At 47.1% G+C, this 13,918-nt stretch overlaps 1 protein-coding gene across 1 annotated transcript in view; it reads right to left on the bottom strand.

Moving 5' to 3' along the window:
* The window catches only part of si:dkey-40c11.2 (drebrin-like protein B), a 43,395-nt gene that overhangs the window by 5,420 nt on the left and 24,057 nt on the right, over positions 1 to 13,918 (bottom strand). The window contains exons 4-15 of the mRNA XM_064353218.1: positions 13,593 to 13,667; positions 7,208 to 7,345; positions 6,587 to 6,664; positions 5,864 to 6,015; positions 5,392 to 5,446; positions 5,023 to 5,097; positions 4,759 to 4,864; positions 3,751 to 4,173; positions 3,106 to 3,230; positions 2,263 to 2,392; positions 1,766 to 1,869; positions 494 to 545 (exon numbers count right to left, since the gene is read on the bottom strand). Of these exons, the coding sequence (XP_064209288.1) occupies positions 494 to 545; positions 1,766 to 1,869; positions 2,263 to 2,392; positions 3,106 to 3,230; positions 3,751 to 4,173; positions 4,759 to 4,864; positions 5,023 to 5,097; positions 5,392 to 5,446; positions 5,864 to 6,015; positions 6,587 to 6,664; positions 7,208 to 7,345; positions 13,593 to 13,667 (1,513 nt within the window). The remainder of the gene's footprint in view (positions 1 to 493; positions 546 to 1,765; positions 1,870 to 2,262; positions 2,393 to 3,105; positions 3,231 to 3,750; positions 4,174 to 4,758; positions 4,865 to 5,022; positions 5,098 to 5,391; positions 5,447 to 5,863; positions 6,016 to 6,586; positions 6,665 to 7,207; positions 7,346 to 13,592; positions 13,668 to 13,918) is intronic.

Raw genomic sequence — 13,918 nt, 5'->3', positions numbered from 1 at the left:
CCGAGGCATATTGAAAACACACGGTACTTCCTACATAATGGAACTAATCTGTCATGACAGCAATGTAAATAAACTGCAGATGCAAACGTAACCAGAACTGTAAATCTTATGTGGCCAGTACCTCCTCACATCTTTTCACTTTTAATATAGCAGCTGATGCCCGCACTTTCAGAAAATTCAGTTCAATTCAATCCAATTCAATTCAATTCAACTCAGTTCAATTCAATTCAATTTTACTTGTATAGGGCTTTTTTTACAGTGACACTGTCACAAAGATGCTTTACAGTGGAAATACAAAAGAGAAACTGGACAAGAAACCAGGCCTGAACTCCCAAAACATAAGCAATTGGGCTAGAAAACTCCCCAGGAGGAAATCTAAACCAAGGATCCATCTACCCTCAATAAAGTTGATAAACAGTATTGCATTTTGCACTTAAGAGCAGAACAGCGATATAACGGCAACCACCAGTGATAAAAAGGGATGCATACTGACCAGCTTGGTAGTCATAGAGAGCCCGCACACACAACTGCCCATCTAGAGAGACCTGTGACAACAGAGGAAGAAAAAGAGGATGAAGGAAAAAAAGAGAGAAATTCACCAACGGTGTCGACATCAAAATAAGGTATCATAACAAAAGACTAGATTACTCATTTTTATGCACTCATGGTTTCACATCAAAGAGTAAAAAGGAATAGACAGACAGACAGAGCTGTAGATAGACAGAGAGACAGACAGGCAGGCAGGCAGGCAGGCAGTCAAGCAGGACAGCAGACAGACAGGCAGATGGACAGAAACAGATAGACAGAAACAGACAGAGACGCAGAAACTAGGCATAAACTCATAAACTGCGACACACAGGCTAGTGGCCTCATACAAAATATATTTTAAATCCTATTTAACAGTTGTAATGAGCTGCGATTATAACTAATTTATGCTCAAAGTGGCTGTAAAAAATGCTAAACAGGGCTATTTTTTGCCTGAAGCTAGTCTCCATAACGATGAAGTAGAGGAACACTTCAACTCTGTCTAGTCCTTCAGCTAATTAATAATGACAGTCCAAGTAATGTCACATAAGTACACTATGCAATCATCCTCAACAAAGCCAAAAGTTTAATCAAAAAATACATTAATTAAAAAAAGGAATTCATTCAATTAGTCTAGTCTTGCAAACACTCCCCTCCGGCAGGAGGCTGCGGTCCATCAGGACCAAAACCTCACGTCATAAGAACAGTTTTTTCCCGACTGCAGCTGGCCTTATCAACAAGGCCCGGGACCCCCACTGATGCCACTGTCACTGTACTGTTATCCTGACCCCCACGGACACCAACAGACAGCACCTGTACTTAAAACCACTTTATCCCCTTGCACTATTGTTATTGTTTTGCACTATGTTTATGTTATGTTATGTTATGTCTGTTATGTTTTTTACTGCACTATTTCTTACTCTATTTATCTTATCTTATTTTATGTTCACTGTTACGCACCACCTGACCAAAACAAATTCCTTGTATGTGTAAACCTACTTGGCAATAAACCCGATTCTGATTCTGATTCTGATTCTGAAAAACAAAATGTAAAACATCCTTGAAACACGGCATCCAACCTTTCTGCCCTCTACTGGTTTCCTTGAATATAACAGTCCCATAAAACCAGTGGAATTCAGACGAAGCTATGGAGTACTTTAAGTGTATAAAAATAAACAAGCATGCGAGGGGGTGAAAGGCAGCAGATATATGGGATCAGAGGCGTGTAGTGTAGTGTTACCTCTTCCCCATTCTCTGTGTTCTCGGTGATGATGTCATCTCCCGTCCCATCATGCCTCGGGACACGGGGCGACAGGGCTTTTTCAGAGGGACTAACGGACCGTTCTGAGAGGGGATGGGAAAGAATATACCAATTATAATCGTTAGTATTTACCGCTGATGTTGGTTTTATGATTATTTACATCAGATGCTGAAAAACTGAGTAGGGGACAGCCGTGCAGCAAAGCGGATAGGGAACCGGGCATGCAATTGTATGAGTCTGCAGGTTTCGATTCCCACAGGACTCCCTGCTGTTGTGCTCTTGAGCAAAGGTGCTTAACTTGAATCGCTTCAGCAAACATCCAGCTGTGTAAATGGATTTATTGACTGCACGCAAAACGAACGTGAGCTGTGTGAGTCGCTCGGGATAACAGCGCCAGCAAAATGGCTAAAACACAAATGTACACGCCTCTCAGGCCTCTCAGCTCCTTATCGACTGAATTTGCCGCCCTGCCGTACCTGTGCCATTCCGTTCTGCGGTCTCGATGATATCCTCCCCGCCGTTCATCCCATTGGCTGGATGGACAGCTTCCTCCTGCGGCGTGGGTCGGTTCGTGTCCACTGCATCAGTAGCCTCCTCTGTGAGGAGAGGTCACATCAGCGTAGGCGTCAAAGCATCCCTTCACCCCACCGCCTCACCGTTCTCACTATCAAAGCTTTCCGTTAGAACGCTTTTGTGGCTCTTTTTGTGGGGGAAAAGAGCCACAAAAGCAGGTGTTTACAAATTGTGCATCGCCCACAGAAGCGGCTTCGCATGATTTTATCCAGCTCCACAAGATGGCATCAGTGGTGACTCAGTTAATTCACATATGGATGATCTTTCTCAACGCGGCATCCAGAGGAAGCTTCTTTTTTTTTTTTTTTTGCGAACTGCAGCTTTTTCCATTTGCCTCAATGCACATTTACCCAAGTTATTCAGCACTTTCTGTGGAGTAGAATGCCTTAGTATAGCATTTTTATGAAGTGGATTTTTATGCATGCAATGCCTATTCCTTTGAGGTTTGAGGCAAGTCAGTTTCCATGAATAAAAACAATAAAAGCACAACAAATATACCTGTTCTGATAGCTCGGTCTGATGACTGACGCTTAGGCCTCTCTTCAGCTGCTCACCAGGCATGCCACTGAGCAAGCGGCGGTTCAGACCGGCCTTCCCTCCTCCGTCATCACCGTCGGCCCTCTCTTGCGGCCCTCGCGCTTTCATACGAGCGCATTGACGTCCTCCAAGGCTCGGTCCTAGTGCAGAGGAGAAATGCAGAGTCCACCTCGTTTGTTGCAGACTTCCATGGCTTCTCTCCGGCTGACCTCTTCCTCCTCCTCTTCCTCTTCCTCAGCAACGGGGGCGATACTGGTGTCCACCAGCAGGGCCTGTACCGTCAGGTCGGCCTCTGGTTCCAGGTCGCTCAGCATGCGGGTGGCCACGTACACGTCTGGAGAGGACGGGGGCGAAGACAGAGAAACTGTGGTCAGAGAGGAGGAGGGCAAGTACTGTCATGATGGAATTATTAACTTGGGGAAGAATAAACTAAATAAGCCTCCATCCGCATTGGTAGTTCCACCTCACCTCCACACACCACACATTTCTCAGCACCAACTGGTCCACCACAGGGCCTTTACCATACATCACATTTTGTTTCATGTGTCTGTACATGGGGTGGCATGCCTCTGGAGAGGACGGGATAGAAAGAATGTTCATAGAGAGGAGGAGGCAAGTCTGTTGACTGGAATTATTAACTTTGAGTGGAAGAAATATAGATTGTTTACATACCATCACGCATTGTGCAGTTCCACACATAAACACACCCACACACACACAATTGCGTTATATTAATTATAAAATATTTAATCATATATTTTATGACTATATTATATAAGGTAGGATTGGATGCTCCTGGCATATATAATAATGGCATATGTTATAATGGGATCTCTACGGTTACGGCGTCCTACCACTTCGTTCCAATGACGATACCGCTGGTGCATCAGGGAGGGGTGCAGTGGGTGCCCCCCGTAGGGAGGGCGAGTCCAGGCTGGCACGGGGGTCTGGAGAGGTGGGGGCCACTGTAGGCGGGGCAGCAGGGGACAGGGGGAGGGGCTGAGAGGGAGCAGCAGGCCGAGGCGGGCTGTCAGGCTGGGCCGGTGTGGGACGGGGGGGTTTGGGCAGGGACGAGCTTGGGGGGGAGCGCTGGGTGGAGTTGGAGGGGAAGAACATGGGGCTGTTGGGGGAAATGGGTCTCGGGAAGGGGGAGGTGGGAGTGCGGCTGAAGGGGGAACCCAAGGGGGGGCTGCGGGGGGAGCTTGGGGTGTCGGCCCTCCCGAAGATGAAGGCCGTGTCCGTCAAACTGCGCTGGTACCGGCGGAACGGGGGCTTGACTGCGGAGAGAATAAGAGAGAACAGTATTATTATTATTATTATTATTATTATTATTATATTAATACTGTTAATAGAGCTTGTTTCTTACATTATGTTCAAGACACTTTCCAAATAAAATATGACAGTCATAGAGACACGCATATGAAGTCATACAGAACAGATTAACATTTAATACATTTCTTTTGAAAAGTGAAAATTAACAATATAATCTAAATTATAGAACAAAATCTCAAAATGTGCAACAGTTAAAATACATTCATTTAATAATAGTTTGTATTATTGTTTTGATAGCATTCTAACGGCTATTATGCCGGTGAAATATTTATCTCTTACCAAGATTGCACACTTCCACATTGAGTACTTAAGAGGAGTGGAAAGGTTTGATATGTGATGCTCTGTTATACCTGGTTTTTATAGGTGATTGATGACTCCACTGTCGTTTGGTGCTCATAACTCTGGCAGCAAGTTTTTACCTACTGAAAGAATGGCTTCATAGTAATCGGACTGTCACCTGCTCCCCGAAACTCTGAACTCTTACAAACCCCACCCTTTTCCACAGACCCCACTGCCCTGTTTCCCCTTACCTGTGCGTGGAGAGCCTGGGCTGGTGGAGCTCATTGATGATGAGGACAGCTGTCTGAAGAACTCTCGCGGATTCATGGAACGCTGAGACACGAGCGCTGCTGCCTCCTGTTGGCCAGGGGGTGGAATCGCAACACATGAATTCACAGTATTTACTGCTATAACGGCTGATGTAAATGACTGGTTGATGAGTGAGCTGAATGGGTATTCTCATGAATGACACACTGCAGTTTGGCACGGCGTAAGAGATGGACAGACGGACTCACTGCTGCTTTCTCGATGGACTCGCTGCGTCTGAAACGGGCTCTCATGTCTTCCTCGTGCTCCCTCTGCTGCTGCTCCTGTGACACACACACACACACACACACACATGAACAAGTACATGAACACTGAAGACTACACGGAGATCTCCTGACTCACATATTCCCCTCAGATCCCATTATTCTGATCCATTCACTCAGGCCCAGAGTGACGCATGAGCCACATAGGTATGTGTCTTTGTGGCCACATCACATAGGTATGTGTCTATGTGGCCCAAAAACAGCACCCAAGAGAATATATATATACATGATAATGATATATATATTTGCCCTTGCCCTATGTCACAAGGAGTTTAATCCTTCTTCCCCACTCACCCATTTGGATTTCTCCTGCTTCCGCATCTCAGCATCCTGCTTGGCCTGCAGTCTCCTAAAAGGCAGAGTCTCGATCACATATCCTGTTCATTTCCGGAAGTTTAATGCACTTTATGGCAGTTATGAAAACTGTGCCAAAACGCTTCTATACTCTGCACATTCATAACTGCACAGCTGCACTACATCAGTGGGAGCATTAGGGGGCGCCATTGTATCAGTAAGCTTTACTGGCTTCTTCATCAGCGAGCAGCAGTGTGGGTGCACGTGTGCTTGTGTTGTGATTATGCATCCGTACGTATGAGTGAGTGTGTGTCTGTGCATGTTTTTGTGTGTGTGTGTGTGTGTGTGCGTGCACGTGTGTGCAAATAGAAGCGAGCATGTTCATGCTGAAGTGTGTGTGTGAGCGTGTGCTTTACTCATGTATGTGTGTGAGCGTGTGCATGTTTATGTGTATAGATGCTGTGTCACTGACCTCTGCTCCTCTATCATCTGCAGTTTCTCCTCCATCTTCCTGTCCCTCTCCTCCGCCTCCCTGCGCTCCTGCAGAACCCTCTCCTTCTCCAGCCTCCGCCTGTCCTCCGCAGCCCGCCGCCGCTCTTCCTCTTTCCTCTCCTCTTCCTCGCGCTGCGATGCATTCACAATATAACATAAAGCAAATGTTTTCTTTCCATACAATATTTTGCTAAATTCTGTTGCTTATTCCAGGGACCACATTTCATATAACTGTGCTGCCAGAGAAACATCCCACGGCTGTTTCTGCAAAACATAACAGGAAATTGCCCTAAAAGGAATGGAATTCCTGAGACATGTGATGAATTTTCATACATTTGCAGAAAATGTTCTATTCACCATCCCCAGAAAACCAGAGAAGACCAGGCCAGCCAGTAGGCAGTGTGTTTAAGGACTCACTTCACAAATAAAACAGATGCACAAAATGTAGCCAGAGAAAGAATGGGGCGAAGAAGGTTCTGATACAGGACACTCTGGGTAACCCCCTGCTTCATCCCGAACACACGAAAAAGCAAGGGTGTAACTTTAATTTGAATATCTGGGGGTTGAAATGCATAGACCTGCAATCTTCTAGGGGGGGCCTGGGACATTTTGGGGGGCCTCTTTTAATAGGAAGAATAGGGGGGTTGTAACCCCCTATTCCCCATAAATCATGCCCTTGCGGATAACTGAGGGGAGTATTCACCTCTGCACGTGCCCAGAAGGACTCTCTGTTGATTCTGTGCATCTCCATGGCAGCGTTTGTCTTCCTGTAGTTCGTTCCCTGAGTACAGAATGAAGCAAGAGGCGGAAAACTTGATTAATGGCACAACAGCTGTGCAGTCGCCACATGACTACTTACATATAATCCATTACACTGTTATAATCAGACTTTAACAAGTACAGTGGAACCATCACTTGCTTTCATGAAAAGTAGATAAGCATTTGAATATGCTGACAAGGGCACAGTGCTTTATTATGCAATTTAAGAGAAGGAAAACAAGTGATAACAAAGGAGACAGGGCAGGCCTGTACGCTAACATTTTTTTAGCATGCACTCACAAGTTTGTTTAATTTAGGAATACACCAAAGCATCTCAATCAGTAGCTGCGCTAAATCCTAAGTTATTTTTACAGTTCACACACATCAATTTTTAGGAGCAAATGTTCCTAACATTGAGCACGGTAGAGCCCTGCACGGACAAACTGCTAAGCAGTTTAATATTTGAATAGCCCGTCCGTGGAATGCTTCTATTCTCAAAGTAAAAATGTGAAGGATCACACGCCCTCGTGTGGCTACAGCAGGTACTGCCCCACAGGAGGCTCACCACAGTCTCCTCCTTATCCACAGCCCGAGGGCTCCTCTTGATTCTCTCTGGCGGGGCTCCCGTCTTGCTAATGATGATGTTAATTCTCTCCTCCGCCACATCATCCAGGCAGTTAGCGGTGATAAAAGCATTGGCCTCCTTAAAGAATGAAAGAGAGACGTAAAGAAGGCGGGAGAGAAAATGAGAGTATGAGTTTTAACATGTCGGCTATAAACAAGGAATAGCAAAAGAACCCCACACCAATTAGCTAAATGATCAAAACCCACTTTAAGTGAAATATTAAAAGTAATTTTCCCTCAAGTCAAAAACAGCATTAGCCAAGAGCCAGACACACATTAATTAACCTGCAGCATTTATACTTCATTGATCAATCAATCAATGTTTACATTGCTCAGTGCCTCTTATAAACATAATCTTTACCGCACTAAATTAAAAGTATTTAAGCCAAACAAACTAGGGAATCATTCTCTGACTCTTTAAGAGCCTGTCTCATATTGAACTCATATTGAAAAAAGTAGAATGCGTAGATTGCGATGACATGTTAAGATGCTACGCATAAAAATCATAATCCTTTCTGTGTCCAGCACTGCCACAATCCACCTCCTTAATCATTCACATCCTGCTCTGCTCCCTTTATCATTTATTCATTCACTCAATACAAAATGCATCATATCAATATTGACATTTAGTTCATGCAGCGCACATAAATGAACCCAATTTTCAAAAGAGCGAGAGAAACGAGAGAGTGACAGTCATATCATATTATTAATGGAATGACTTTAGAGTTCATTGTAATGCGCAAAAAAACTATTACCATCTCCTATAAGTTCATAAGAACCTCATAAAGCAGGGAATATTCAGGAAATAAATCTCGCTCTCTCCCTCTCCCTCTCTCTCTCTCCCAGTCAGATCTTGGCAAGCCTACAGTGAAGCGATGACAGTTGTGCATTTCTGGTGAGCGAACGAGCGAGCGAGCGAGCGAGCGGAGTTCCGGGCCGAGCCGCGCTCGGTTGGGTTCGTGTTACTCGTAGGCGTCACGGTAACGCTCGTTCAGTTTACGCTTTAACAGCGCTTACCCCCCCGAACTGCTCCGTTTCCCGGCTGGCCTCTTTCTGAAGTACAAACACTCCTTGGCAAAGAGTGTGAAACCACATCACGCAGATAGAGTTCTGCTGGGGAATTTCACTTTGAATGGAGGAAGAAAGACATTCTCTCTCTCTCTCTCTCTCTGTCGCTCTCTCTCTCTTTCTCTCTCTCTCATGCCCCCCACGTACCACCCCACCCGACTCCAACCCCGCCAGATATGCCTGAGGTATTTGAAATCTTGCCCAGTGTGTTACTCTTGGCCTTGCTGTTGTGCAACAGAATCTGGTAATAATGACAGGGAAAATATGCCCACTCCAGCACAGCCAGTGGAAAGAACATCTGGACATTAAGAGAAGGGCGGGGCTACCGCTGGTGTGCTGGTTTTGAGACGTACACCACTCTGACACAGCCCATAATGCACTGGGGATTTTCTTTCAATTCCTGGAGAAAAAAAGAAACGTTCTTTCCACGTTTCTGGAAATTGTTTATATAAAAAAAAAAGGAATTTGACAATGATTGCAAAAGAGTTTATTTAAACCGATTAACACCTGCTGGAGATCCAATAGGAGCAAGGACGGAACTTATTGTGGACTGTAGCCAGTGTTTCCTTGGGGAAAGGTTTGAAGGGGACCTGCTAAATGGAGATCTGCCACTGACGAGGCCACAGCCTGGAACAATTTTGTAGTTCAGCCCCTTCCATCCAGTCCTAAAGGAGAGGTGGGTACAGAGGTGCCTTTGTGACACAGATGGGACAGGAGACAGGGGGTGGGGGGCACTGGCCTGAAACAGCCCTGTGTGGGACATCCTGGCTGGGCTGGTGCTAGTGAGGAGGCGGGTTGGGTGATGATGTCACATGACTGCTCGCCAGGCCCCAAGCCTGGAAGCCGGGGCTTTGGGTGGGATTAAACCCTGCCCTCTACAGGCCCTCCTTTCAGTGCAAACTGGCTCTCTAAACCATCCTCCTCTGACTAACCATGCACGCACACAAGCACACACACGCACACACACACACACACAAACACACAAACACGCACACGCGCTCGCACACACACGCAAGAACGCACACAAACACACATGCATGCTCGCACGCAAGCATTTATACACACACGAAACTGCATGTACGAGCAAGCATGCACACGCACTCAAGCACACGCAAACACACACACACACACACACACACACACACACGCACGCACGCACTGGCCTTTTAATAGTCTCTTCATTTGCTACGCTTGGTCATTAATCTAAACACACTGGGGCCCGGGGTTTGAGGGAAGCAGTAAAGACTCCGACCTTCTCCTTAACAGTAATAAGAACCTGAGGGGAAAGGTTGAGATGAATGAGCAGGCGCCGCCTGCTTCTTCGCAATCTGTTATTACCACTCCCATTACAGCACGTCAGCCTCAGGGCCCTCTGAGGCGAACGCAGTCCTCATTAGGAACCAAAAGTGCCTTATTACCCCCGTCCTCTCCTCTACCTACTCATACACCTGGCCCTGCCCCTGCCCTGCCTTTGGGCCAATCTGGACCAGAGCCAGACCCAAAAGCACGCCGTCAACAGAGCATTTCTCCAACCCGACCTCTTCTGACCCGCTTCCCAATTTCTTGGACTTGCCAGTGAAGGTCCACGAGAATTCTCCCCAAATGACTGGACTCTGAAGCAAGTCCTTAATTCTCTGATCCGCGGTTATTCTTTTATATTTCGGTTTTATGCATTTCCATACGAAGCCCTAGGAGGTGCCAGTCTCGCAGGTTTTTATGCCAGGTATGGCGTGCACTCCGCAAACCTATAATTTGTTAGACCTGCCATGGCAGACCCGCCAAGTGCAAATGAGTGTCACGCATGAAATGTGCAGAGCAAGTTCGGTCAGGAAGCTCTCGTTGCAGCCGACCATCGGAGGGGGAAGGTTCACCTGCCAAAGCCTGGCAAAAAAAAAGGTCTCCCAAACACAGCCGCACACGGGCTCGGCCGGCCTGGACAAGCAGGCGGAGGAGTTTGGGGCGATGCGGAGCTAATCCCCGGCACTGACAGGGCGCTAAGGAAGCTAGCGGCGCTAAACAAAAGGCTACGGATCTGCCTCTTTATTCGGGACCACGGCTCCCACACACCCCGAAAAAAAAAAGGTCAGGCCGCACCCCAGCGAACATCTGCGGAGAGGGGAAAAACAGCGGCGTGGGGACGGGACGGGACGGGACGGGGCGGGGGCGCGGGGGCGCCGGGAGCCGAGCCCGCGTTGGCGGCACTGGCGCACAAGTTGGGACGGCTCCTGCCCGGGCACTCCCGGTCCGTGGAGTTGGCATTCTGTTTGTGCCCGCGCCAGGCAACGCGTTTCCTGCTCATGCCCGCGGTGGATGCCACACCAAGAACAAAAAAAGGTGGTTTCTGTAGTCTCACACACACAAGCAGACAAAGACCTGACTTATCTGTCACTAATAGCATTCAGTGTTAAATGTCTTATATTATTACACTAACAAAGCAATAATCCAAATGAATACCTGCAAATTATAAATGATCAATGGGAAGCCTTAGGTGAAGCAAGAACCTTCAGACTCAGCATAGAAAACACTCCCATTTCGTATTGTGTTCCAAATCGGATGAGATAAAAAAAGGTGATTAACTGGAAGTCCTAGGCAGCCAAAAAAAGTTGTTTTTTTAAAACCTAATACCCTTAAGTGTTGAGTGATCACTTGTTGATTAAAGCCATTCCCCTGAACACGGTGACTTCATCCACAGGCGTGTGTCTCTTGGCATTTGTGAGTATAGGGATGGATATGTGCAGAACCCCCCACCGCGCTGGGGATTGGAGTGTGTGGTGCAGCCTTGCTTCGTGTTTTTAATAGAGAGCAGATGCCCCAGCCCGCCCCCGGGGCTATTAAATGTCTTAAACCCCGCAAACCGCGTTTCGGGTCCTTTTTTAAACGGTCGGTCCTCATCGTCCGCCTGGGCTGTTTGGCCTGGGTGTTTCGCCCCGGCCCGGCTGGATGGCGATGGGTTCGGTTCGCTGGAGGACCGGGGACCGGCTCCTCCCACATCAGAACACTTTCACAGAAGCGTGCTTGTTGGCTTCGGCTGGCTACATCTGACAATAATCAGAGGTATGGGAATTCATTTCCCAGAATGCAACAGAGGGTGGGGGTCTGTGATGGGCTTGACCTGACCTTTCAGCACACCCACGCATGCACGCACGTACACACACACACACACATATTCATACACAGATTTTTTAAGATGGAATGGGGGCTTTTTAAAAGGGGGGGTGGGGTTGTAGTGGCAGGGGGTGCTCATAAAGGTTCCCAGGCCTGATATTTCTTTCAGTCTCCCCAAAGAGAAAACACTATAAACATGCCAGGAATGCCTCTGCTGTTGCCCGGGTGACATGCCTTTATTTGGGGTGCTGTGAATAAGGCCGTTTGGTTAGATACGGAAAGAACTCATAAAAGTTTCTTTCAGCTGCATGGAAATTTTAAATAAACAGTGGCGCTGTGTAGGGCTGCTCAGAAAGGTGGGCAGGCTTCCAGTTTGTCTACTCAGCACACAATTGCTGGACTCTGCTGGGCTTTGACCAATCACGTGACTCACTCAAAACATCAGCCAGCCAATCCTACAAGCAACCACTGGTACATACACATCCCCCAGCACCCCAAACAAACCCTCACTAGCACAAACTGGGAAACAACACACACACACAGACACAAAGACACACACGCACACAAACACATACACACACATGCACACACAAAGACACACACACAGACACACATACACACAAACACACATACATGCACACACAAGCATACACACACAGATATGCACACACATACAGAAACACACAAACACTCAGATACACACACACACACAAACAGGTGCCCACACACACACACATACACACAAAGACACAAACACAGGTGCACACATACACACAAAGACACACACACACAGACACACAGACACAAAGACACACACACACATGCACACACAAAGACACACACACAGACACACATACACACACACACACACACACAAACACACATACATGCACACACAAGCATACACACACAGATATGCACACACATACAGAAACACACAAACACTCAGATACACACACACACACAAACAGGTGCACACACACACACATACACACAAAGACACACACACAGGTGCATGCACACACACACACACACACACACACACACAGACACGCACACATGGCCAGGTACACCAATGATAGGAGACAGCTTTACTATCAGTCCCTCACCCCCAACCCATAAGCCCATGACAGACAGTGCTACACCCGCGGCCGTGTTCAGGCCCAGCGCTGAGGCGCTGCCGCTGGACACATCTCCCGCCAAAACCACATCCCGCCAACACACTGCATTGACAACCGTAACTACGGGATGACAACGAGGCCGCGACTATTTACCGACAGGGGAAGAGCCGCCCGTGGAGGGGAGGGAAGCATTCCAGTGCAGCGCAAACAGGAGCATCAAAGACGGAGAGAGGGAGAAAGAGCGAGGGAACGCGAGAGGAGGACGAGAGGAGAGAGATTGCTTCATTTCCTGCGTTACCCGTGGGCCTTCCGAGTGTTTCCAAATGTCGGAGCAGTGATGGGTTCGCCCTCGCTCGACACAACGAGCGTTTCTGCTTCGCTGCTTTTCTGTTAGCAAACTGACGTTTGTTTTCCCTGAAGAGCAGCAGAACAGCACTGCGCAGATGTGCTGCGTAAAGCTGCATGTGCTCCAACCCCAGAGAGGGGATGGCGAACAAGGTCTTTGTAAATACTAAAAATGCAGCTGCCTGAAACAGCCGAGTAATATCGATAATGTACCTGAAACTGATGTTCTTGATATTGCACATAATACTTAACCACACATAGTACCTGATACTGATGTAACCGATACGGTACTGATACTGTACCTGATACTGATGCGTTAGATACTGATGTAACAAATAATATACTAATACTGATACTGAACCTGATATTGTATCTGACACTGACGTACCTGATACTGTATCTGATACAAATGAACTTGATACTGATGTATCTGATACTGATGTACCTGACACTGTACCTGATACTGATATACCAGATACTGTAACTGATATATCAGATACTGTAACTGATATGCAACTGATACTGATGTACCTGATACTGTATCTGATACAGATGTACCTGATACAGCACCTGCTTACAGAAAGAGAGGGAAAAGGCCATTCAGCACCACATCACTGCTGATCGGGGAGCAAAGAGGAGGGACAGACGTACGAGGACAGAGGGACAGAGTAGGATGTCATCGCTCACCTTGAAGAAGGCCTTGATGGCGGGGATGTGACTGATGCACTCCTCTCTGCGCTGTTCTCCCACCCCTTCCCCCACCTGCAGACGTCACAACAACATGTCGCCCAATTAAGATCCATGAACAAGACATAACCAGTCAATTCCTCAGCAGCTATTAGCAACAGTAACAGAAAGCACCTCTTTAAATAGAGGACTAAATTCAAGCCAAATCGATATCAATTTAAAATGGCTCTCGACCTCATACAAGGCCCCCGAAACAAAAGTTCTCCTGCAAAAATGAATTTATCGTAGCTGCCATTAACAGCATTTTTTTTCACAATATTGAGATT

The sequence above is a fragment of the Anguilla rostrata genome, chromosome 10, assembly GCF_018555375.3.
Source record: "Anguilla rostrata isolate EN2019 chromosome 10, ASM1855537v3, whole genome shotgun sequence".
Lineage (NCBI taxonomy): Eukaryota > Metazoa > Chordata > Actinopteri > Anguilliformes > Anguillidae > Anguilla > Anguilla rostrata.
This window is presented reverse-complemented; position numbering and strand designations above follow the sequence as displayed.